General features: G+C 49.0%; 1 protein-coding gene across 2 annotated transcripts in view; it reads right to left on the bottom strand.

Annotated features, from left to right (window-relative positions):
* LOC147624682 (AFG1-like ATPase family protein) overlaps nt 1-21,855 on the bottom strand; it is a 44,021-nt gene extending 22,166 nt beyond the window's left edge. The window contains exon 1 of one of the 2 annotated variants that reach the window (XM_086819700.1): nt 21,576-21,855. In XM_086819700.1, coding sequence (XP_086675826.1) covers nt 21,576-21,696 — 121 coding nt within the window. In that variant the 5' untranslated portion in view covers nt 21,697-21,855. The remainder of the gene's footprint in view (nt 1-21,575) is intronic. The other variant, XM_086819699.1, reaches the window with a different exon arrangement.
* Nucleotides 21,856-25,947: the final 4,092 nt, after the last annotated feature.

Raw genomic sequence — 25,947 nt, 5'->3', positions numbered from 1 at the left:
AAGGGACCAAAAGGGACTCCAAATATGAGCAGAAACTGGGGATGAATGTGCTAACACCCCCTCTCAGTACCAGATGTTGAACAACCTCCGAGAAGCCGAAGATGAGGAGCCAAGGAAGCCTAAGAAACCGGCTTGGTGAACAAATCTGCTGCATTCTCTGGCGAAGGACAATACTCCAAACACAAATCTCCAGCAAGAACCCGTTCACGAACATAGTGATACTGTATCTCAATGTGTTTCGTACGAGCATGAAACACAGGGTTCTTGGCAATGGCGATGCAACTCTGATTGTCACAGCAAAGAAGAGTAGATCCGGTAGGAGGAAAGCTAAGTTCTCCCAATAATCTCCGCAACCAAATTGCCTCACATGCAGCATAACAAACTGCACGATACTTCGCCTCTATAGAGGAAAGCATCACAGTAGGCTGCTTTTTACTGCTCCATAAAATGGCTGTAGACCCAAGTGAAAAAACACAACCAGTGGTCGATCTGGATCTCCAGCCCAATCTGAATCAGACCATCCAAGAAGAGTGCACCCTTGGCCACAGAAGATGCCAAAGTCCAAAGTACCATGCAAGTACCGAAGAACTCTGAGAGCACACCGCCAATGCTGCTGATGGGGTTTGGATGTGAAAGAACTCAATAAGCTAACTGCAAAACAAATGTCCAATTGGGAGTAGGTCAACCAAACCAAACAACCGACGAGAACCCAATACTGTCCTTGATCAATCCCTGGAGGAGTATCAAGAAGAGAAAGCTTCTCACTAGTATCCGTAGGAGAAGATACTGATCTGCATCCAGTCATCTGAAACCTGTCAAGTATCTCCCGTGTGTACTTCTACTGAGAGAAGAAAATACCCTTAGAGGTCTAGCAAATCTCAAAGCCAAGAAAATAATGCAAAAGGCCAAGATCCGTCATCTCAAACTATCTCCAAAGTATCCATGACTGAATGGATCCTCACAGAATAAGAACCTGTAAAGATGAGGTCATCAACATAGACCACAATGATAACAATCAACCCCCTCTCAAGGAGGATATAAAGGTTCGAATCTGCATGAGAACGGCATAGGCCAAGCTTCTGAAAGAACTCATCAATCCGCTGGTACCAAGCCCGCAGAGCCTGCTTCAGACCATACAAAGCTTTCTTCAATCGGTACACACCTGATCCTGTTTGCCTGGAATCTCAAATCCCGGCGGTTGATCAACATACACTTCCTGTGTAAGCTCTCCATTCAAGATAGCCGACTTGACGTCCATCTAGAATATGAGCCATCTATGATGTCCTGCAAGAGCAAGAACGGTGCGAATGGTAGTCATCCGGGCCATCGGAGCGAAGGTCTCATCGAGGTTGACTCCAAGGCGTTGAGCATAACCCTTGGCAACCGACCTCGCCTTGTGCTTGTCCAAGCTCCCATCAGCTCGGAACTTTGTTTTTTTTTTTTCGAGAAAAGATCCTTTCATTAGTTATATAAAAAACGCCCGTAGGGCTACAAAAGATCTCGCCTGCTCATAAGAGAGACAGAGCAGTGAATACAGCATGGCAGCCCGGAAGACTCTCCCTAGGTGCTGCAAAATACAAGCATCAGTACAAAGAACTGAGAGGCTAAATCATACAATAGGGGGGGGAAAGAGCCAAACAGGTGGCCTGTAGTGCCAACGGGGGGATCCCGTGTGTAAGGTGTAGAAAGGGCCACAGCGCCAAGTGGTGTGAAAGGCCTGGCGCCGTAAGATCGCCTCATCCGAGTCTCCCCGGATGCGGTCGTACTGTCCTCGCAGGGTGTCGATCAACTCCTGCCAAATCCCCCGTACAGTCTCTGCTGGTGGCTCCAATCTCCCCTCAAAGGCCGTAAAGCACCGGGCCCTCCAGGTGAACCAGATGGTGAGACTGCTGAGAAGCTCCCATCGTAAATCCCTCTCCTGTGTCCAGCTGGCGGACGAGAAATCCGGTGCCGGAACCAGGCGAGGCTGGCCCCTAATAAATCTGATGGCCTGACTGCCCTGCTCCATCTCATAGCCCATAGCAGGCCCTGACAAAGTCGACCAAGCAGCGGCACCCCACGTAAACATACCCTCTGGAGAGAGGGGGGCCAGAATACGCAGCATCCGCAACCAAATCTGCTGCGCCTGAGGGCAATCCCAAAGGCAATGTCTCTGTGTCTCCATAGGGTGGCCACATCGGACGCAGGCCGCCGGAAGACCGCTATAAACAAGCCAAGTACCAACTGCTGAGCCCCTGTGTGGGCGACCAGCCACTGAAAAGTCGAGATCCTGCGGGCCTGTCGACTAGCCCAGAGCCGAGCCCAAAAATCCTCCAGGAACTACTGTGAGAGTCCCTGTAGTCGCCAATGCCCCGCTGCCGCTAGAGAGACCGTCCTCCTCGCCGTCAAAATATGTCGCCCCAGCCGAACAGTATACTGGAAAAAGGTGATCTCTGTGGCCTCAAGGGATGCATAAGGATCATGCCACTCGTACTCCCCGGGGTCCCACTGTAGCCGGGCCAAGGGGCGCGCTGCATATGCCCATATGCGCCAATCCGGGAGCACATCAGCGGGGTCGGGATCAATATGCCACTTCCGAGAAGCGGCGGCCACTACCCGAATCCTCTGCAAGGTGCACTCTGCAACCAAAGGCGACTCCACCTCCACTCTCTGGAGTCTACCCTCATCCTGAATCTCATAGTAGAGGCAACTGCCATCCTCAGTGCAAGCTCTGACAGCAATCAGGATCTCCAACTGTGTAAAGGCTCCCATCCACCGTGGGGCCACTGGCTCGAGAGGCGTGAACCACTCCTCTGTGAGTGCCTCCTGAATATCATCCCTCATAATCAACCCTCCTCTGAAGTGACTCAGCCTCTCCACCTGGGTCTCCTCTGGTAGACTGCAGAAGGCCTGCCAGTCTCCAAAACTACGAGCTGGGCCTGCCGCTAAAGGCCCCCAGGCTAGCCGAGGCCGAGAACCCAGCATATGACCCTGCTCTGTGCAAACCGCTGGGCTCCAGATGAGCGGCTGTCTGGCCCGCTCCTCAACACAAGAAGGAGGTCGCTGAGAGAGCCCCGGTCTCAGCAGCTCCCAAGCTCTCAGGATACTCAAAGCAAATCTGTCCTCCCATCCTCTACTGAGGCCTGTCCTCCTCATCTCTATAAAGATCCAGCGAATCTCTGGTGCCCAAGTGCCCCCTGCTGGGGGCGCCCGAGCCTGCAGCCGCTGCAAGAGGAGCTCTTTCCAAGGCTCAACGCCTGGAAGCAACCCCCGAATGATAAGCTTCCCCAATAAAGCTCTACTCTGATCGACTGGATCTATAATGCCCAAACCTCCCTGAGCCAGCGGAAGTGTAATAACTGCCCATGCAACCTTTGCCCGAGCTGGCTGACCGTCCCGCCCAGACCACAGAAAGTTCCTGATCAGCCTCTGTACCTGGCTGATGCAAGAGCTCGAGAAGATCCAGCAAGACGTAATGTACCACATGGTCGCTAACAGCACCTGATTTGCCACCACCACCCTCCCAGCCAAGGATAGTCGAGCTGTACTCCAATACAAAAGCTTCTTCCGAATGCTCAGAAGAAGCGGGGCAATCTGCTGCTCAGGTGACAAATCTAGGCCAATCTGGCATCCCAAATACCGCACTGCTGTGCCTGGAGGAATCCATCTAAAACCGGGGTCCGGGCTCCATGCCGGAGTGGGAGCACTACTGATCCAAAAGGCCACTGTCTTGCGCCAATTGATCAATGCTCCCGAAGCTGCACTAAAAACCTGGAGCGACTGCTCTGCCCGAAGAAGATTGGCCTCTTGGCCATGCAAAAATAAGCCCGTGTCGTCTGCAAACTCAGCATCAAGCAGGTCCTCCCCCCGGACTGGGAGCTGAAGTCCTCTCAAACCGACCTCCTCTGCTGTCAAATACATGCTCATAGCCTCCGCAAAGAAGAGAAAAAGAAAAGGGGCGAGGGGACACCCCTGACGGACTGATCTGGTCAGCTCAAAACTCGGCCCCCGTCCTCCTGCAATCAACACCTGGCTGCGAGCTGTGGAATACAGAGCCGCCACCCCTCTGATCCATCCTGGCTCAAAGCCCAGGCGAAGCATAGTGCCCTCTAAGAAAACCCCAATCAACTCTATCGTATGCCTTCTCAAAATCGAGAAGCATCACGACCAAGTCCTCGCCAAGAAATCTAGCTCGGGCCGTCGCCTCCCAGAAAGTAAAGATGTTGTCAAGGATACTGCGCTCCTTGACAAATCCTATCTGAGTAGCGTGAATCAACTCACCCAGGAACGGCTGGATCCTCAAACTCAACGCCTTTGCTAAGACCTTGTAGACAGTATTGAGGATCGTAATAGGCCTCCAATGTCTAATATCATCTGATACTCCCTCCCCCTTGGGGATAAGATAGATCAAGCCCTCTGAAAAGCTCTGCGGCATCACCCCAGTGTCCAAAACATGCTGAAAGCCCCTGCGGAGGCCTGGCCCCAAAAGGTCCCAATAGCGCATAAAAAAGGCCGGCGTCAGTCCGTCCTCCCCTGGGCAACTATGTCGCGGCAGGACCCTCAAGGCCTCGGCAAGCTCAATCTCTGACAGAGGCGCACCTAGAACTGTACGCATACGGTCTGTGACCCTCCTCTGCACATGGGCCCACACAGTCTGTCTGCAAACATCTCGATCCTCAGTGGCAGGTTCCGCTGAAAGCAGGTCTCTATAGAATGCAGTGGCAATGGCTCTGATCTCCCCGAGCTCAGTAGCTACCGATCCATCCGGTCTACTAAGCTGGCGGACTCCTGCTCGCGCATGACGGGGCCCAGTGATCTCAAAAAACTCTCCAGTCACTCTATCACCAAGCTGCGTCCACTGAGAGACCTGACGACGATAGTAAAACTCATGTCTCTGCTCCTCTATCTCTCGAACCTCCTGGCGTGCCTGGCTCAGCTGGGACGCCACCCACTCACATGCAGGCTGCTGCTCCTGAAGGCGCTGTAGTGAAGCAAGGCTGCGTCTCAGCCGATGCTCCCGCTCGCGAATCTCTCCCATCTGTGTCAAAGCTGCAGCATGCAAAAAAGAGCTAAGATCGATGAGTCCCTGGGCACACTGGCCCGCTCCATCCTGGTCAGAGCACTGACTATCATGCCAGATCCTCTCAATGTCCTTAGCGAGACTGGGATCTGTAAGTACCCTCTCTGGGATCCTCAACTGCAAGATGGGCTCCCGTGTCCTCTCCTCCAATGTCAAGATAACTGGCGCATGATCTGAAAATGAGGTGCCAGCGAGAATGCCGACGGAGCCCCCTCGCTCCCCTAACCAGTCGCCCACATAAAAGCGATCAATCCGTGATAGATTAGTCCCTCCCTGCCGGCGATCCGACCGGGAGAAACTAAGACTGTCCTGAGACCGGGAGAAAGCCCCATGCTGCCATGCATCAGTGATCCTCAGTGACATGCACAACAGGTCCCAAGCTGCAAGCTCCGTGCCGTGCACTGTAACATGACTGCCTCCCACCCTATCTGCCGGGTCCTCAAGCATGTTGAAGTCTCCCCCGACACACCAATGTGCGGCCTCTGGCAATGCATCCGTAACCTGGGTCCAGAACTCTGCTCTGGCACTAGCATGATTGGGCGCATAGACGTTGAGCATGCCCAAAAGCTCATCATGCATCCTCAGAATGACATACTGTGCTCTACCAGGCACAATGATCCCTCGATCCACAATGGCCTGCCGCCATACATCTGCAATGACCATGCATACTCCTCCCTGTCCACCCAAAGGACCAAACCCTGCAGACCAAAAAGTGTCCCATCTACCAGGCATCACCGAACCATATTTCCGGATCCTGCTCTCACCCAAGTGGTGCTCCTGCATCATCAAAATATCAATGCTGCCACCAACCAGGCATCTCTGAAGCTCCTGCCTCAAGCAACCACGATAGCGTATAAAATGTGCTCCGCCAAGGCCCTGTACATTCCATGAGATGATCCTCATGGATGCCCTGCTGAGGTGGATGCTGTCTCAGCCGTACGGCGGGCCTTCGCAAGCGGCTTGGATGGAGAGTAGTCCCCATCCGAGCGGCTGCGAATCTGCCCACCCGGTGTGCTGCAAGAATCCCGGATCAGGCGCCAGTGGCTGTGGCCCATGGCGACTGCCTCCCGCTCTGACAAAGCAACCTCGTGTATACACACATATCCAGGGTCGCGTGCTAAGTCTGCCACTATGCGAACGACCAAATGCCGAATCCCTGAGGTATCCACACTCCCGGGATCCAAGAAAAAATGAGCCAACTCCCAAAGTCGGCCTATCACATCTGTCACCTCCAGATCGCTCATGTGATGAGAAAACTCAACTGCCTGAGTCTTCAAAGTGCTGAGAGCGAGCTCTAGAGTCCACTCCCGGTCGCAAGGGCCACATAGAGGGAACGAGAAGGCCACCGCTGAGTCTAGTGCCTCCTCCCCACGGGCCGGAGGTATCACTACATGAACTCGGATGGGTGCTGGCTCATGGGGGCCCTCTGCTCCAAAAAGCCGTGTGAAGGTATAATCAAAAGCCTCCGAGCGCTGTCTAATGCCAAGGCGACTCAGCCGACTGCGGATAGATGAAATCTGTGAAGCCCTAATCGGCATAGGTCTCCTCTGTGATGCTCGAGCGAGGTCAGTGCTCAGCGCTCTCCGGACTGTAGGTGAACGCCAGGGAACTGCCAGGGCCTCCTGGGAAGGTGAGGCGGGCGGAGGGGGAGGAGGGGGAGGCGAGGGGGGTGGAGAGGGAGCCGCTGCCAAAACCGGAGCGGAGGCGGGAGGAGGCGATGTTGGAAGCGAGGCGATGGGGGGGGACGGGGGTGGGGGGGGTGAAGGAGGGGGTGCTGGCATCTCCTGGTCCTCAGTCGTCGGCACGGGGGTCTCCTCCTGGAGGGGAGAAAAGCTGTTCCTCACGGGAACCCAGTGAGGCTGAGACTGTGGCTGCTGCTGCAGCGGTCTCTGGATGTGCTGCTGTGGTTGTCTCCCTCAGCGGCGTCCCTGTCCAGGCTGCCACTCCGAGGCTTCTGTGGCCTGAGCAGGTGTCCCGGAGGCAGCCTACCGAGCCGAATCTGTGGGCGGGCCATCAGTAGCCTGCTGTGGTGAGGGTCGGGGTCTCCTGCGAGGGCAGGCCTTGGCCAGATGGCCGACCTGTCTGCAAATGAAGCACTGATTCGGGAGCCCCGAGAACTCCACTCTCTGATCTATCCATCCCCCCCCTATCCTAGGTAGCTGAATGACCTTAGGAAGGGAGGAGATGTCAAACACCAACACTCTGACCGAAGGTAGCCCAGCTGCTCTGGCCACCACTGAAGCAGCTGAGGGGCCAGTCTCTAGTACCGAGCCCACCAATGCTCCGAGCCTGGGGAGGAGTGGAAGATACTCCCGGAGAAGTCCAGGGAAGCAAACTGTAACATGAAAAAGGTGCTCTCCCTGCTCCGCCGCTGCTGGGTCAAATCCATGCTGCCAAGGTCTGAAGAAAGCTCGACACCCCTGATGTCAAGGGGACTCATGGCAAGGACCTTGGCAACACTCTGGGTGGCCTCGAACTCGATCTGGTAATGTCCACGGCCCAATAGCTGTACATCCAGGATCTTGCCCACATCTGCAAGAAGGCGGGCCTGAAGAAGATCCCGGATCTCCCCTCTGCTAGGGCGAGTGCCGACTATACGGCAGATGGTGGAATGTGCCTGGAGGCGTTCCACCTCTGCGGCGAGGCTCGCTTCCTCTTCTGGCAAAAGAGAAAGCCTGATGGGGGTATCCTCAGGGGCGGTCGAGGGGGCTGCAGAAGAGTCCCTCTGAGGTGGGGCGGGAGGAGCCTCCATCAGAGTCTGAAGCTGTGGCGAAGGCGGAGCGAATGCGATACCTGCAAGAACCGAGCTGCACGCGAAGGGCGGAGAGGGAAGGCGGGAGGATTTTTTTTTTTTTAAAGAAGAAGAAGAAAAAAATAAGGAAAAAATAAAGGAGGAAGAAGAAAAAAAAAGAAAAAAAAGAAAAAATAAAAAAGAAAAAAGAAAAAAGAAAAAAGAAAAAAAAAAGAGCGGGGGGGGGGGATAAGGCGACGAAGAAACAGGGGGGGCGGGAGCAACGCGAAAGGAGAGGCCTGGCGGAGGGGGGGTGACGAGGGGAGGGGGCGTGAAGGCGAACTAAAGGGGGGGGAGCGTAGGCGCAACGAAGTGGGGGGGAGCGAAGGCGAACTGAAGGGGGGGGAGGGGGAGTGTAGGCGAAATGAAGTGGGGGGGAGCGAAGGCGAACAGAAGGGGGGGGAGCGAAGGCGAACTGAAGGGGGGGGGAGGGGGGCGCTTCAGCGCGAGAGAGGGAGAGAAAGCGAGGAGAAGGGGGGGCGCGATGGCGAGGAGGGAGGGGGGCGCAAATGCGCTGGTAGGCGGGGGACAGGGCACGAGTAAGGGGAGGCGAGGGGCGAGCAGCGCGAGCAGGGGGGTGACGGCGGGAGCTTCAGCGAGCAGTCTCCAAGCATAAAAAAATGAGATCAGCTCGGAACTTTGTTTTGAAGCTCCAACGCACACCAATCACCTTACGGTGCAGTGGCCTAGGCACCAAAATCCAAGTGCCATTCCATTCAATAGAATCCATCTCTGCCTGCATAGCACGACGCCAAGGCTCATGTGAAAGAGCCTCGTCCACAGAAGTGGGATCAGAAGGACCATGAATAATAGAGGACATAAGAGCATAGTTAACAAACATGTTGCCCTCATGGATTTGTTTCCCTGAAACTCTAGAAGATCGCCTAAGAGAACTAGGTGGAGGAGCAGAAGGAAGCTCACGTAACCTAGAATCACGAACTGTCTGAAAATACCATCCAGGCACAAATCTGCTTGAACTCGCTGGAGGAGGAGCTGAGTCATCATCATCTGACTTAGAATCCACAGCTGGAGGTGTAACAGAAGTAGAGGGAGGAGAAGGAGAAGGCGGAGAAGGAGGAGCTCGCCACCCCCCTTTGAAGATGTAGGAGTCTCGTCGAACACCACGACTCACAACTACTTTGCCGGCTTGCTGATCATATAGACGATATGTTTGGACACAAAACTGTATCCGAGAAAAGTCATGCGCTGAGACTTCAAGTCCAACTTGGAGCAATGCTCCTTAGGAACATGTACATACGACAAACAACCAAATACCCAAAAATGAACAAGAGAGGGCTTCTCACCATGGAAAGCCTCATATGGAGTTTTATCTGGAAGAGCAGCAGTAGGAGACCTGTTCTAAATGTAGATAGCAGTAGGAGACTTGTTCTAAATGTAGATAGCAGTAGAAGCCGCCTCAGCCCAGAAATGTCGAGGTAATGAAGAATGCTCAAGCATAGCACGGGCCATCTCCATGATGGTCCTACTCTTCCTCTCTGTAACTCCATTCTGTGAAGGAGTATATGCTGTAGTAAGCTGTCTCCGAATGCCATGATCCTTGCAATATTGCTGAAACTCCTGGAATGTAAACTCACCCCCTCTATTGGTCCTAAGAGCCTTGACCGAAAAACCGGTCTCTTTTTCCACCTCAACCGTCCAATCACAAAAGTGATGAGAAGCCTCATCCTTGGACTTCAAAAAGAAGACCCAAGTATATCTGGAGAAGTTATCCACCATCACGAGCATGTACAACGCCTTACTCAAAGGCGTCGTACTCATAGGACCACATAAGTCTGCATGAACAAGAGCAAGTGATGTCGAAAATCTGTGTCGCCTCCTTCGGAAAGGCGGCTCGGTGTTGCTTCCCTTGTAAACAAGAGGAACAAACAGAAGATGGAGCCTTGATGGTCGGTAAACCCTCAACCAACCCATACTTCGAAGCTCGTTGTAGAAGCTCATAGCTCAAATGGCCAAACCGAGCATGCCAAAGAGCTGAAGAAGGACCAGAAGAAAGCAAAGTGGTCAACTTGTACAAACCACTATCTTGGATTCCTTGAGCCAAGATGCTACCAGTCTCCTTATCACGAATGGTAATCTCATAATGAGAGAAGATCACCTCCACACCCTGAGTTGTAAGAGCACTCACTGACAAAAAGTTAAATGCCAAATTTGGAATGTACATAACGTCAGAGAAGTACTTGTTGTCCTAGGAGGAGCGGAAGATAGGGATGGTGCCATGCCCATGAACTGGCACGGAAGAAGAATCACCCAAAGTGATCTCGCCTGTCCTAGCAGTAAAGTCCTTGAACCAATCTCGATGGGGTGTCATGTGAGCAGTAGCACCGCTATCCACAATCCACAACCGCGACTGAGAAGTCACAAGAGCAAGTACACTACGAGTACCTGCTAATAAAAGAATACCATCATCCTTCTTGGTTTGAGACACTGTTGTAGATGTGATATGCAGCGGAAGTCTTTGTATTGGAAGATCCTGTCACACAAATGCTCGCACCGTCTTCTGTATCCTGAGTTTCGTGAGTTTAGCAATCCATTTCAATACTTCAAACTTTAAAGAGGATGAGAGAGAGAGATATGAGAACTGTACACCAGATTGGGTCCCGAATTACCCACTGAAGGGCCCCCTATCCCGATAACGAGATAGTATTTGCTTTATTTCTTTAGAGAGAATGACTGTGGACTGAAGATAAGCCAAACGCAAGATCTCGGAGGATCGGAGAGTGGTTGATTTGTACACTGCTGTAGAAACACCTCGATGACCTGATCTCGAGCCTATGCACTCTTCCCAAGGGCATGAGGAAGGGCTGCACACCTAAGGCTGAGAGAAGAAGGAGGTGGACTGTTCTACACTATGTTAGAATGCTGAAAACACTTATGAATGCTGTGTTACCTTCACCAGATGACTGCTGCATGTATGGATGATGCACAGAAGGCTGGATGCTGATGCAAACTGCAGATTCAGGGCTGGAAACTGCTGCAAACTGTTGATTCAGGGCTGGAAACTGCTGTGGACAGAAACGCAGACCTGTAGGGATGCTGATGGACTGAAACGCAGAGGTTCTGGGACTGCTGGACAGAAACGCAGAGGTACTCTGCTGCTGGACAGAAAACGCAGGCTGGCTGCAGGCTGATTGCTGGCGTTGAACTGAGGCCTGACAGTATGTTGAATTAGAGACTGTAGTGGACTGAATCAGGGCTGCTTTGATGCTGAAAACAAGCTGATTGGAGGCTGATAGCAGGCGCCTAGGGCTGACAGAAGCAAGCGTTCTCAAGGCTGGAGAAGCAAGCTTATGAGCTCCAAGGGCTGGATTAGTCTAGGGCTGAAGGCAAGGATGCTCCTAGGGCTGAGGAGGAGAGCTCTTAGCACAATGAAGACTGAATGAGAAACTAAGCTCTATGCAAGCCTATTTATACTAACTGGAGGTTGGTCATTTAATAAAGTTTATATTTATAAATGCCCAATAATGCAAATAATGCTAAATAAATACTATTAAATATGGGAAAAATACCAGATAAATCCTAGTAAATTCCCTACGGCTTCTGGGATGTTCTAAATGATGCACAGGTTATGCAGGATGCAGAGTGCTTTTTGATGCAAACCCTAAGGCTTCTACTGACTCTACATGCATGAATGATTCTCTCCAAGTGGGTTAAAGGACTTGACTGACTGACTGACCCGCTAAGGCTGAGGAATGACCTACGTAGCTCGTGCCTGACTTATCCTGGACTGAGGATGTACAATGGGGTCACGACGTACGACAATTATCATCCTATTGGGTTCTAAAACTGTACAACTGTTGCACTTCTGATGATGAGCCATCTTGTCACCATGCACTGAGTGCAAAGTGCATGTGACATTCCCTCCTGATTAGCTTGGCGGCAGGTTCATGGCTTCCAAGTAGTCCACCAATAACTGGGGGTACTCCTAGAAGAACTCCTCATCGAGCCATACGGCTTCGTGGGTACCTCGATCTCGGAATTTCGTATAGAATTGACGAATCCGGCGACCGGAACCATGCTTCCATCGATGAAGAAGGATCTGCTCAGGCTCAATCACTTCCGCCTCGTCTACCACGTCTGAAACATCAAACACTTCTGGACCAACATATGGTTTTAGCCAAGAAACATGGAAAACATCATGCATTGTCCAACTGGCAGGCAACTTTAATTTCATGGAGACATCACTTAACTTCTTAACTATTGGAAAAGGGCCAAAACTACGGAATGAAAGCTTGGGACAATGTTTGCCCACTTGTTTCAATCTTTGTTTCATGATGCACTGAGAGACCCAATCCCCTTCCTTGAAGTGGATATCTCGTCTAAACTTACATGCTTGTTTGTGAACTGAATGATGGCCAGGCTCAAAATTGAGGGCCAAACTGGGTTGAGTACCAAACTCTGCGGAATCGACATACTGATCTTCTAAGTCTTTTCCACAGATGTTGAGAATGGTAGACTCCTGACTGGTAGGGATGCTGGTCTTTCTACTAAGAACATCTGCTACTGGGTTATGTTGACCAGGGATGTACTTAATCATTCCTCCAACTTGTTGGAAGAGCTGACCCTATCCAGTGTGCTGAGCACTCCACTGGGCACTTGGCATCGTCGGGAGCCACTTAAGTGCTTGGTGGTCTGTGGTGACTGTGAAAATGTGTCCATAAGGAACTGCTGTTCTAGCTTGCCCTTGAAAGTCTTGGAAAGACAAGAGGGAAACTTGCTAGGAGGTTCTCCTAACTGTGGGATACTAGGTAGGAGATCATCCTTAAAAATGTCTGAATGAGAAAAAAGATCTGCTAATTGAGGGACTGAAGATGATAAGACAGCGGTTATTAATGAGATAGAAGCTGTCTGAGCATAAATTAATGCTCCTTCTGCTCCCTTGCATATAGCTCGTCGGGCCTGGAGATGAGAAATCATAGGAACGCCAAGAATGCGCCTATCCCCCCGAATCATGACAGGCTCAGGAAAACCTTTAGAGATAATAAAGGTGTCCTGCCCCCAATTGGGAATAGGTTCATACTGACGAAACCACTGGATTCCTAAGATCATGTCACATCCCAAAAGAGGAGAGACAATGAATTCTCGCTGGAATGAGGCCTTTTGAACTTGAAAAGAAAACTGTTGTGCCTTCTGAGAGATGTGGGTGCGGAGACCAGGTGTAAACCCATCTACCTCCAAATGATAGGGCACTAAGGTACAGCTCATGTTGGTAGCCAACTGGGGAGAGATGGCGTCCTTAGAACTGCCCATGTCAAAAAGGATTATGAACTGTCGGCCCTTGGCAGAGCCATAAGCTCGGATCAGGCTTTTCTGTGTGGTTGTTGCCTCACCCTCCTGCTTAGCATCAAGTACCACGCATGGCATGGAATGCATAGAAGGTAAGATCTGAACCGCATTGGTGGTAGCAGGCAGGTCTGGAGGAGCGGGGGATATTGCGGCAACTGTGGCAGAAGGCTCTTTAGAGGCTTGCTCCGCTTGTCTTTTTGGACAATCCTTCTTACCATGCCCAATGGTATGACAGAAAAAACATCTGTTTTTTGACTGATACTGTCTTTGCTCCTCTAGAGGAAGATAGCCTCCAGTGATGCCTACTTGAGCCTTTTCCTCAGGGGTCTTCTTAGGCTTGGATTCCTTACCCCCTGAACTAGAGCTAGGACTGTTGTCTGTCTTAGTGTCTTTAGAAGACGAATTACCCTTCCCCTGTTGGGGTTTGGTACTGGACTGAGATGACTGCTTGGGCTTGCCTCCGTTCATCTTCATTTCTTCATTTTGAGCGAGAGTCAGAGCCCGGTCATATGTACTTGGTTCAAAGTTACGAACTGTGAACCGAATGTTGGAGTCCAATCCACGAATGAATTGCTCCATCTTGGCCTGCTCATATAACCCTAACTGCTGTGCTAAAGTAATAACCTTACCGGAAAACTGAAGCACTGGGGATCCGTTCTGTCTGAGTTCATAGAACTCGTCTTTCAGACCGGTCATGTAGTACTGGGGCGGGAGAAATCTGGTCTTCAGGTCATGGACAAAGATGTCCCAGTCAAAGGCTGTGACACCTGTGGCCTGGTCTGTATGAATACTAGACCAATGCTGCCACCAAGTGACTGCCTCACCAGTGAGATGGGGAGCCGCTAAGTGGACTTTGTCTTGTGGAACTGTGACCCTAGCTAATGAAAAATGAGCATTAAACTGATGAACAAATTGATTAACTGATGAATGATCACACTTACCATCATACTTACTGAAGTTTGGTTGACTGCGAATGATGGTGGTTGATGCTGCTGCGGGCTGCTGGCTGGTGACACCTATGATGACTGGGGAGACTGAGGAGAGCTGCTGATACCTCAAGTGTATGGCCTCCTTTTCCCGTTGGTGTTCGAGTAACATACGTTCTCGATCAAGCTCACGTTGGTGTTCCCGAGCGGCGAGTTCAGCCTGACGCCGGTCTTCGTCGATCCTGCGTTGGGCTTCCTCATAGTCCCGTCTTTCTTCTTTTTCTCTTTTCCTTCGGGCCTCGTCCTCTCTCCTTTGTTGTTCCATCTGAAAGAAGAGGGAGATGTAGTCGGGTGCTGCTGGGGGTGTAGAAGGACGTGCTGCTGCTGCCTCCAAGAGTTGGAGACGCTCCATGAGTAGCTGGTTCTGAGCTCTAAGAAGAGCTATGGTGTCTGCTGTAGGCGGAAGAACAAGGTCTCCTTCGGGGGAGACGTCTTCCGGCTGATGAGTACTCTCTCCTGTAGACATGATGCTGAAGTCGGTGGTCGTGCCGGAACGCAATCTAACCATCCAAGGATGCCCCCACGCTAGGATACGGTGTGTGTGGACAATCTGAATCTGATACCAATGTGATATGCAGTGGAAGTCTTTGTATTGGAAGATCCTGTCACACAAATGCTCACACCGTCTTCTGTATCCTGAGTTTCGTGAGTTTAGCAATCCATTTCAATACTTCAAACTTTAAAGAGGATGAGAGAGAGAGATATGAGAACTGTACACCAGATTGGGTCCCGAATTACCCACTGAAGGGCCCCCTATCCCGATAACGAGATAGTATTTGCTTTATTTCTTTAGAGAGAATGACTTTTGACTGTAGATAAGCCAAACGCAAGATCTCGGAGGATCGGAGAGTGGCTGATCTGTACACTGCTGTAGAAACACCTCGATGACCTGATCTCGAGCCTATGCACTCTTCCCAAGGGCATGAGGAAGGGCTGCACACCTGAGGCTGAGAGAAGAAGAAGGTGGACTGTTCTACACTATGTTAGAATGCTGAAAACACTTATGAATGCTGTGTTACCTTCACCAGATGACTGCTGCATGTATGGATGATGCACAGAAGGCTGGATGCTGATGCAAACTGCAGATTCAGGGCTGGAAACTGCTGCAAACTGTTGATTCAGGGCTGGAAACTGCTGTGGACAGAAACGCAGACCTGTAGGGATGCTGATGGACTGAAACGCAGAGGTTCTGGGACTGCTGGACAGAAACGCAGAGGTACTCTGCTGCTGGACAGAAAACGCAGGCTGGCTGCAGGCTGATTGCTGGCGTTGAACTGAGGCCTAACAGTATGTTAAATTAGAGACTGTAGTGGATTGAATCAGGGCTGCTTTGATGCTGAAAACAAGCTGATTGGAGGCTGATAGCAGGCACCTAGGGCTGACTGAAGCAAGGGTTCTCAAGGCTGGAGAAGCAAGCTTATGAGCTCCAAGGGCTGGATTAGTCTAGGGCTGAAGGCAAGGATGCTCCTAGGGCTGAGGAGGAGAGCTCTTAGCACAATGAAGACTGAATGAGAAACTAAGCTCTATGCAAGCCTATTTATACTAACTGGAGGTTGGTCATTTAATAAAGTTTATATTTATAAATACCCAATAATGCAAATAATGCTAAATAAATACTATTAAATATGGGAAAAATACCAGATAAATCCTAGTAAATTCCCTAAGGCTTCTGGGATGTTCTAAATGATGCACATGCATATGCATGCATATTATGCAGGATGCAAAGTGCTTTCTGATGCAAACCCTAAGGCTTCTGAGTGCAGAGTGCATGTGACAGTAGAGGTAAGAGTTCTTTGCTTCTTCATCCCGCTTCTTCTTGTGACATTGGGGCGATTTATGACCCTTCTTGGCACAGTAATGAAACTCAATGTCCTTGTTTTTAGAAGATTTGTTTTTGTCTTTGTCCTTATCCTTGTCGCTATCCTTGGAGTTCTTGTCAAAACACCCTTTCCCTTTCTTCTGTTGATTCTTTCCTTTATCTCGTGCAGCCAAAGCTCCATCAGAACCACCAGAGGTACCAGTCCGCTCCTCAAAGCAAGACTCAATCTGCATAATGGAGGGAAGAACTTTGTCCCAAGTAACTAGAACAGGACGAGGAGAAGAAACAAGAGACTGAAAGTAAGCATGGAGAGAAGCCGAATAGCCATATCCACTGTAGAGATATCCTTGCCACAAACAGCAAGCTCGTCCCGAAGATCTTTCATCTTCGAGATGAAAGCAGATAAAGATGGAAAGGCAGAAACTGACAAATTCATAAGCTGCTTTTCCAAAGCCAAAATCCAACCCCGAGACTTAATCTCGTAAAGATCTGCAAATGCCTTCCAAACTTCGCACATGAGAGAGAATAGAATCCTGACAATTCAACATCAAAAAAGAGAAAACACGACGATCATTTGCCTGCCAAATATTAATTTGTGCCTGAGTCACACCAACGGAAGCAAGGGTGGGAGGGGTGGCATTGGCAGGTGTAACAAGCCAATCCTAGAGATCCACTCCACGCAAGGCTGATTTCACCTTCACCTTCCACAAAGTGTAGTTGGAGCCATCCAACTTTGCAGACTCAAAGAACATATGAAGTGTAGTCGGGGCAGCCATCACAAAAGCTCAGGCTCAATCTCAAAAGAAAAATGCACAATCCCGGAAGAAGTGTCCACCACAAGTACCAGATGCCACCAATCCTCAAATCAGAACACCAACTTCTGCAAAGAACATCTGTAGGGGACAAAACGCAGCACAACAGATGCTTCTGCCCTGAAACAGAGCAGCCAACAGGTGTGTAGGGGGATCTCAAGGGTCAAACCGGCGATGGAAGACCACAGGCTGCAGTGGAGAAGAGCCGAGAAGTGACCGGCCAACCAGCAGCAAATCTAAGAAGCCCACCTATATATAGGTAAAGAGGGCTGGACGACTGGACACCTACAATTGGCTGACTGGACACTATGAGAAAAGGGGGAGGCAAGCCCACCTATATATAGGTAAAGAGGGTTGGACGACTGGACACCTACAGTTGGCTGACTGGACACCATGTAGCTAGCCGACTGGACATGAAGTACTCAACCTGGGAAAAATGCCAGAAAAATATGGAAAAAATAGGGTGGCCAGCCCACAACCAAGGGCCATGAAAAGGGACCAAAAGGGACTCCAAATATGAGCAGAAACTGGGGATGAATGTGCTAACATCATCTCTCTCTCTTTCGTCTCTATTTAATCATCATTAGAGTTTGCAACATTGTTCTTTATCAGGCTTAGGGATGAGGATCAAGTAAGCAAGGCTTCCGCACATGCAACATTGGTATCAAAGCATTCAGGCTCAGCCCTCTAAGTCGTCCCACGAAGGTGCACAGAATCCATAGCAGAATACAGCAAAGGTAGCATTATGAGGAGGTGTCACCAGCCTCGACATTTCCGAGTATGAAAGGTGCCAACATTTGAAGAGTATGGTGGTGGTACAAGACCTATATAGTTGTGGACAACTTCTTATAAGGCGGAGGGGATGTCACTATTCTAGCCTTTTAAAAACTTTGATTAGTGTTTTGGGGGAAACCCACACATAAAAGTGTCATGTGCACAGTGTGTATCTACCGTGTGCTACACGCACACAAGACTAGCTTCAAGGTTTGGGGAAGCTTGGAGCTAGGCAGGCTGATTGGCGAGCTGAGTTAGGGATAGACTAACGGGCGGGCACCCAAGTATGGACGGGTGGGCGCCCAAGTGTGGACGCCCGATAACCGGCCAAGAGCCTATAAAAGGGTGGCCAAGGTTAGTCATTAGTCACATAGAATCTCGCATGATTTGTGAGAGCTCTATGGTCTGGAGCCTGGATCTAGTGCAGACGTGCACCTACTTCATGCAGCTGAGGCCGGCAGCAGTCTCGAGGCCCGCAAGGGTAGCTTCGTGACGGTATGGGACATCACGAGGTAGAGATTGGTCGGTACGTCCATCTAGTTAGCTCAGCTCATGGCTCGGTGGGGACAGCCAAGTCTTGTGGGCTTGCCCACGGCTGTCGTGGTTAGGAGGTGAGTCAGGCCAGATCCGTCCAAGTAAATCACCTTGGGGTGCACCTGTGTTGCTTAGGAGAAAGAAGAACAACACCTGGAGAATGTGTATAGATTACAAGAGATTGAACAAGCTGACAATTAAGAACCGTTATCCTCTCCCTAGATCAGATGACTTGATTGACCGGTTAGCAGGAGTGAAATATTTCACGAAGATAGACTTACGTACTGGCTATCACCAGATACGTATTCATGAAAGGCATGTCGAAAGAACCGCCTTTCGGACTAGGTATGGCCATTACGAGTTTCTCATATTACCTTTTGGGTTAATCAATGCTCCAGCCACTTTCCAGCAAATGATGAACGATCTTTTTCGTGAACATTTGGAGAAATTTGTGGTGGTGTTCCTGGATGATATTTTGATATATAGTTGTACTCTTGAGGATCATGTTAGACACCTCACGATTGTCTTATCTATTTTAAGACAAAATCGACTATATGCTAAATTAAGTAAATGCGAGTTTTTTATGACCGACATCATTTACTTGGGACACAAGATCACTAGAGATGGATTGAGCATTGACTATGACCGAGTTCAGAAGGTTCTGGACTGGCCTATACCAAGAACAGTGAAACAACTTCTCGGTTTTGTTGTTTTTCTTCAGAAATCTGTGCGAGTTTATTCATCAATTTATTGCTCATTTTCCATTAGCTAGGATCACAGATCCTTAGGATAGAGTCCACGTATCGGCTCCCCATCTCACTGGTGAGGCAATCACTTGGTGGCAGCATTGGTCTAATCTCTATACAGACCAGACCACAGGTGTCACAGCTTTCAGCTGGGATACCTTTGTCCATGACTTGAAGACCAGATTCCTCCCGCCCAGTACATGACCGGTCTGGCAGATGAGTTCTATGGACTCAGACAGAACGGATCCCTAGTGCTTCAGTTTTCCGGCAAGGTTATCACTTTAGCACAGCAATTAGGGTTATCTGCACAGGCCAAGATGGAGCAATTCATTCGTGGATTGGATCCTAACATTCGGTTCATTGTTCGTAACCTTGAACCCAGTACATATGACCGGGCTTTGACTCTCACTCAGAATGAAGAAATGAAGATGAACGGAGGCAAGCCCAAGCAGTCATCACAGTCCAGTTCAAACCCCAACAGGGGAAGGGTAATTCGTCTTCTAAAGACACTAAGACAGACAACAGTCCTAGCTCTAGTTCAAGGGGTAAGGAATCCAAGCCTAAGAAAACCCTCGAGGAAAAGGCTAAAGCAGGCATTACTGGAGGCTATCTTCCTCCAAAGGAGCAAAGACAGTATCAGATAGAAAACCGATGTTCTTCTGTCATACCATTGGGCATGGTAAGAAGTATTGTCCAAAAAGGCAAGCGGAGCAAGTCTCCAAAGAACCTTCTGCCACAGTTGCCGGAGTATCCCCCGCTTCTCCAAACCCGCCTGCTACCGCCAATGCGGTTCAGATCTTACCTTCTATGCATCCCATGCCATCCGTGGTACTTGATGCTAAGCAGGAGAGTGAGGCAACAACCACACAGAAAAGCCTGATCCGAGCTTATGGCTCTGCCAAGGGCCGACAGTTCATAATCCTTTTTGACATGGGCAGTTCTGAGGACATCAGCACCCACATCTCTCAGAAGGCACAACAGTTTTCTTTTCAAGTTCAAGAGGCCTCATTCTAGCGAGATTTCATTCTCTCTCCTCTTTTGGGATGTGACATGCTCTTAGGAATCCAGTGGTTTTGTCAGTATGAACCTATTCCCAATTGGGGACAGGACACCTTTATTATCTCTAAAGGTTTTCCTAAGCCTGTCATGATTCAGGGGGATAGGAGTATTCTTGGCGTTCCTATGATTTCTCATCTCCAGGCCCGACGAGATATGTGCAAGGGAGCAGAAGGAGCATTGATTTATGCTCAGACAGCTTCTATCTCATCAATAATCGTTGTCTCATCATCTTCGGTTCCTCAGTTGGCAAATCTCCTTTCTCATTCAGACATTTTTAAGGATGATCTCCCACCCAGTATCCCACAGTTAACACATCCTCCTAGCAAGTTTCCCTCTTGTCTTTCCAAGACTTTCATGGGCAAGCTAGAACAGCAGTCAGTTCACAAACATTAGAAACCTGTTCCTTATGGACGCATTTTCACAGTCATCACAGACCACCAAGCACTTAAGTGGCTCCTGACGATGCCAAGTGCCCAGTGGAGTGCTCAGCACACTAGACAGGGTCAGCTCTTCCACCAGGTTGGAGGAATGATCAAGTACATCCCTAGTCAGTATAACCCAGTAGTAAATGTTCTTAGTAGAAAGACTACTACTGTTCTTAGTAGAAAGACCAACATCCAGACCAGTCAGGAGTCTACCATTCTCAACATCTCTAGAAAAGACTTAATTAGCATAGAAGATCAGTATGTCGATTCCGCAGAGTTTGGTACTCAACCCAGTTTGGCCCTCAATTTTGAGCCTGGCCATTATTCAGTTCACAGACAGGCAAGTAAGTTTAGACGAGATATCCACTTCCAGGAAGGGGATTGGGTCTATCAGTGCATCATGAAACAAAGATTGAAACAAGTGGGCAAACATTGTCCCAAGCTTTCATTCCGTAGTTTTGGTCCTTTTCCAATAGTTAAGAAGTTAAGCAATGTCTCCATGAAGTTTAGGTTGCCTGCCAGTTGGAGAATGCATGATGTTTTCCATGTTTCTTGGCTAAAACCATATGTTGGTCCAGAAGTGTTTGATGTTCACATTATAAGAAAGTGCAATTTATAACGTCATGGTAGTCATCCACAAGACAATAAACCATCAACTCCATCATGCATAGATGTTGTCGATGTGGACGATTTGCAGAGTCCGTTCCGCATCTTCTTTGGTAGTGCGCGGAGTCCAGGACTTTCTTACAAGCATTGACTCGCAATCTCCGAGGACGTTTTCCATCCTTCAAAGAAGAAAAACTTTTTTGGGTTTTTGGTGTTTTGCCATCTTGCATGGTTGGATTTGTTTCTTTCATGATCGGATGAGATACTGGGCACTCTCAACTATTTGGAAGGCTAGGAACCATATTATGTTTCGCCAGCCTTCTCTGAATGCTTTCTTTCGTGCCAATCTTCGCCAGTCCCTACATGACTGTCGACAGCTAAGGACTATTGATACCCGACAGTTTGAGGTCTTTTTCTATGTTTCTGACTTTCTTACTTGGATGACTTCTCCATATAGCTCCTTGGTACATTGGTTTTTTATTTTTTTATTTTTAAAAAAGTGTGTGTGTGTGTGTGTGTGAGAGAGAGAGAGAGAGAGCAACGTGTATACCCTAAAGCACAATGCGTGCCATATAATATTAGATCGCATACCGATCTCAAATATCAAAATTCACTGATAAATTAATAATTGAAATCACAGTGAAATGCTGAGCTGCTAACCTGGTTGAGCAGGTGATGCAGAGTGTATGGCAGAAAGTCCATGAGGTTGCACTCTCCTCCTGTGTAGCAAGTGCAGAGTGTTGCCATGCACTCCTCGAAACGAAAGCAAGCGTTGGCGCATCTTGAATTTTTTATTGAATGCTACAACATTTAGTTTATTACCCCCTATCTATACGCTTCTAATAAAATCATGCACTCACGTCCACGCCTTAAAATACAGCATGTGGACTGAACCCATGCTTTCAAGAAAAAAATAAATAGGGCACCGAAACTCCTCTTTTGCTTATTAATTAATTAATCAAGATAATCCTCACAAGCTTTTCCGTGTTGTAATGTATATTTATAGAACGTAAATCTGTCTTGATTGTAATAAAAAAGAAATTTAACATGTGCCTGAATTTAGACCCTCCCTCTCTCTTGACCACTCTTTGTGCCACACAATCTCTCTCTCTCTCTCTCATGCTAACCCATTGGTAGATGGTTAGGCGATACTCCCTATGTCCCTTCAAAATGAGCAGTGGAAATGAGACAAATACAGAGCAGAAAAGGAACACAGGAATGCTGGAGAGAGAAGTGATGTATAAACTCTACTATATACACACGATCCGGTACAATAGAAGTGGGGGGGCAAGGCCCACACTATATATAGGTTGGGGCTATTGGTTGACCACTGCAAAATAGGCCGATAGCCCCAAGAAAAGCCCACGACTGGAAAATATCTAGTTGGCCAGCATAAAATGCAAGTCGGCCAACACATACCAAGTCGACCAGCAACATAGCAAGTTGGCTAGCAGAAAAATAGTAGGCCCCACCTGAGCAACCAAACCTACAGGCTGACAGGGAAAAGATAGTACCCCCATGAATGGAAAACTGGGAAAAATGGAGAAACACTCACATCGAGCAGGCACACCGACAACACTGGCCCTCACTCCCTACTGTGTAATATGGTACAGACAGGAGATGATTGCTAACACCCCCTCACTCCCTACTGTGTAATATGGTACAGACAGGAGATGATTGCTAACACCCCCTCTCAGCTTCTGGATGTGGAACCAACCTCAGTGAGCTGGAGTGCTAACAAAGCATTTGCTGAGGTAGAGGCTTCGGGAAGAAGTACACCGTATTGTCCTCTGTCGATAGCAAGATGTCACCAACCAAAATCTTCTCACGAACAAAGTGATATTGTATCTCGATGTGCTTGGTCCGAGCATGGAAGACCGGGTTCCGAGCAATAGCTATATAGCTCTGGTTGTTGCACAGGATGACCGTGGATTCTTTCTGTGAAAACCCAATCTCGCCAAGTAACCTCCGTAGCCACACCACCTCGCAAGTAGCACCACAAGCAGCCCGATACTCTACCTCAATGTAGAAGACAAGGCAATAGTTGGTTGCCTCTTGCTGCTCCAAGAAATCGCTCCTGAACCAAGGGAAAAGCCATATTCTAAAGTAAATCTCCTCGTGTCTAGATCTCCTTCCCAATCAGAGTCACTCCAACCACGGAGACTAACTCGGTCCTTCGTTCCCCCTCCAGTGTTATAAAAGAGTCTAAGATCCTTTGTACCCTGTAGATACCGCAACAAGATCTGCAATCTTGCATCCCAATGAGTCTTCAAAGGTGTCTGCATAAATGAGCTCAATTGCCCCACTGGAAAACTCAAGTCCAATCTAGTGTTCAGCAACCAAATCAATGAACCAACAAGCTTCTAATACAAGGAGGCATCAACCTGCTCACAAGTAAGTTTGGTGTTTGGGTCCATTGGAGATGAAATAGGCTTGTAGTTATCCATCCCAAAGGCCTCCAACAACTCATGAACATACCGCTGTTGAGAAACAAAGAACCCCCTCTGGGTTTGCCAAATCTCCAATCCCAAAAAGAAATGAAGTAAGCCTAAATCCATCATCTCAAACTCTTCTAACAAGGCAGCCTTCGTCTCACAGCTATGTGCTCCACATGATCATTAGTGAGAATAAGATTATCCACATAGAGGATAATCAATGTGACCATACCGCGTTCCTGAAAGAGATACAAGTTTGGATCTGCAAACTAATCTCTGGAAACCCTTTCTCACATACAACAAGTTTGGATCTGCAAACTAATCTCTGGAAACCCTTTCTCACATAGAAACAATCAATCTTCTGGTTCCAAGCCCTGGGAGCCTGTTTAAGACCATACAAGGCAATCCACAACCTGTAAACCATACCTTTTGATCTCGGAACCTCAAAGCCTGGAGGTTGCTCAACATACACCTCCTCCTGCAAGTCACCATTCAGAAACGCAGATTTCACATCCCTATGATACACCGACCACTGCTAAGAAGAGGCAAGGGCAAGAATTGTCCGAATCGTGGTCATCCTAGCTGTCGGTGCAAAAGTGTCTTCATAGTCGATGTTAGGCTGCTAAGCATAGCCCTTAGCCACAAGTCTAGCCTTGTGCTTGTCCACAGACCCATCAGACATATACTTGGTCTTGTAGACCCACTTTACACCAATGATTGACCGTTTTTACGGCCTCGGAATCAACTCCCAAGTTCTACTCTTCTCTATGGCTTCAAGTTCCACTTGCATGGCTTTCCTCCCAGTCTCTTGGGAAAGAGATTCCTTAACTGAAGTAGGATCTTTGTCCCGAATGATACGAGACATCAATGCATAGTTTACCTGTAAAGGCTCCTCTGATTGACTTTTATCACGAATGCAAGAACTTCAATGTCCTTGCTGCCAACATCTGGCAGGCCATCCACCATCTAGTCTCGGAAAGCACAGCGTGTCCACATTCAAGTGGCCAAAACGAGAATGCCACAAATCACCGAGCTGAGAGAAGAGAGTGCTGAGAGTTTGTAAATCCCATTCTCCACTCCACCTTCCCAAACAACCTAGCCTGTAACTTTGTCCCGGATAGCAACAAAATGTTAATCAAACTCCACCCGCATGCGAGTCTTGCAAACCTCATGCCATTGATATCAAGATGAAAACTAAGAGATGGGACATCAAGAACCTTGGGAGGAATGCTTCCCCCTCTACTATCGGGAATGATCTCCAACCTACCCTTATTGTGAATTGGGATAGTGGACTTGTCACCGATAAAGATGTGACCTATTTGCCTCCGAAGATCCTATAACAACTCTCGAGAAGGAGTCATGTGCCTAGAAGCACCACTATTTAGAATCCACTCCCGAGTATCCCCAATGGTGAGACCAACGGCCTCCCTACTCGAAGAAGATGAAGCTCTGATGTCCATAATCTCCAAATGCAGAAAAGCTGGAGTTGCGGTTGCAGCAGCTGAGGAACCTGCGCCTTTCTTGGTGCTCTGATGAGGACATTTCCTCCAGTAGTGGCCCTTTTGGCCACAATGGTTACAGATCTGCTTGGCCTTCAAGGCATCACAATCCGAGCCAGGCTCCTGCTCAAAAGACTTCTCCTTTGAAGACTTCCCTTTGCCCTTGTTGTTGTTGTTGTGAGGCCTTTCGACGCTGGCCAGTCAAAGCCTTAGAATCTCCACCTTGTGGAGGGTTCAACCTTCTTGGTCCAAAACCATTGGCACAAGCTCCTTCCATGTAATGGTGGTGAGCCTCCCACTCGTGAGATCGAAGAAGAATAGAAAGCTAAGTACTGAGGGGATAGATGAGACAGCAAGGTGATGGCCATGTCCTCTGATGATACCTCCTTCCCAGCCTGAAGAACCTCCTAATCTGAAGAGCCTGGAGTTTGTTGATGTGCTCTCACATCGTCAAAGACTTTGCAGGATTCATCACTTGCATCTGCACTTCCAAGGAAATTCTCTTCATGGGCGATACCCGATTGTACAAAGAAGCTAAGTGCTGCCAAATCCCTCGAGCCAGTGTCATGTGTTTGATGTGGTTGATCACTTGGGGTGTGCAATTAAGAAAGATGAAAGAACGAACACTTGGGGTGTGCAATTAAGAACGATGAAAGAACGAACACGGGCATTAACACGATCCCACAACTGTGCCTGGGCCTCCCACTCTTTCTTAGTGGATAGTGAAAGTTCCTCCTCCTCCAACTCTGGCCTTGGAACTCCAACCACGATGAAATCAGCCAAATCATAAGACTCCAAGAGAGACTCCATCATTACCTTCAAGATGCCATAGTTGTTCCCATCCAATTGTCGGTCCATTGGGAACGTCGGAAGGGTGGGGATCTTCACATGTTTCTCTGCCATCTCGAGCAAATCTACCATCTCGGGGGTTTACGTGGCCTTCTAAAGGGAGGGTGGTTGGGAAACAAATATGAAGAAGAGGCTGCACTTAAATGCAAGGTGGCTGTCAAGAAATGATGCTGCCTTCTACCTTCTTCTCCGCGTCTCGTAAAGACCAGAAGTACTCTAATCATTAGCACCAAACGTAGCAGTCTTGAA

The sequence above is a fragment of the Cibotium barometz genome, chromosome 25 (genome assembly GCF_041138505.1).
Source record: "Cibotium barometz isolate CiBa-2024 chromosome 25, ASM4113850v1, whole genome shotgun sequence".
Taxonomy (NCBI): Eukaryota; Viridiplantae; Streptophyta; class Polypodiopsida; order Cyatheales; family Cibotiaceae; genus Cibotium; species Cibotium barometz.
This window is presented reverse-complemented; position numbering and strand designations above follow the sequence as displayed.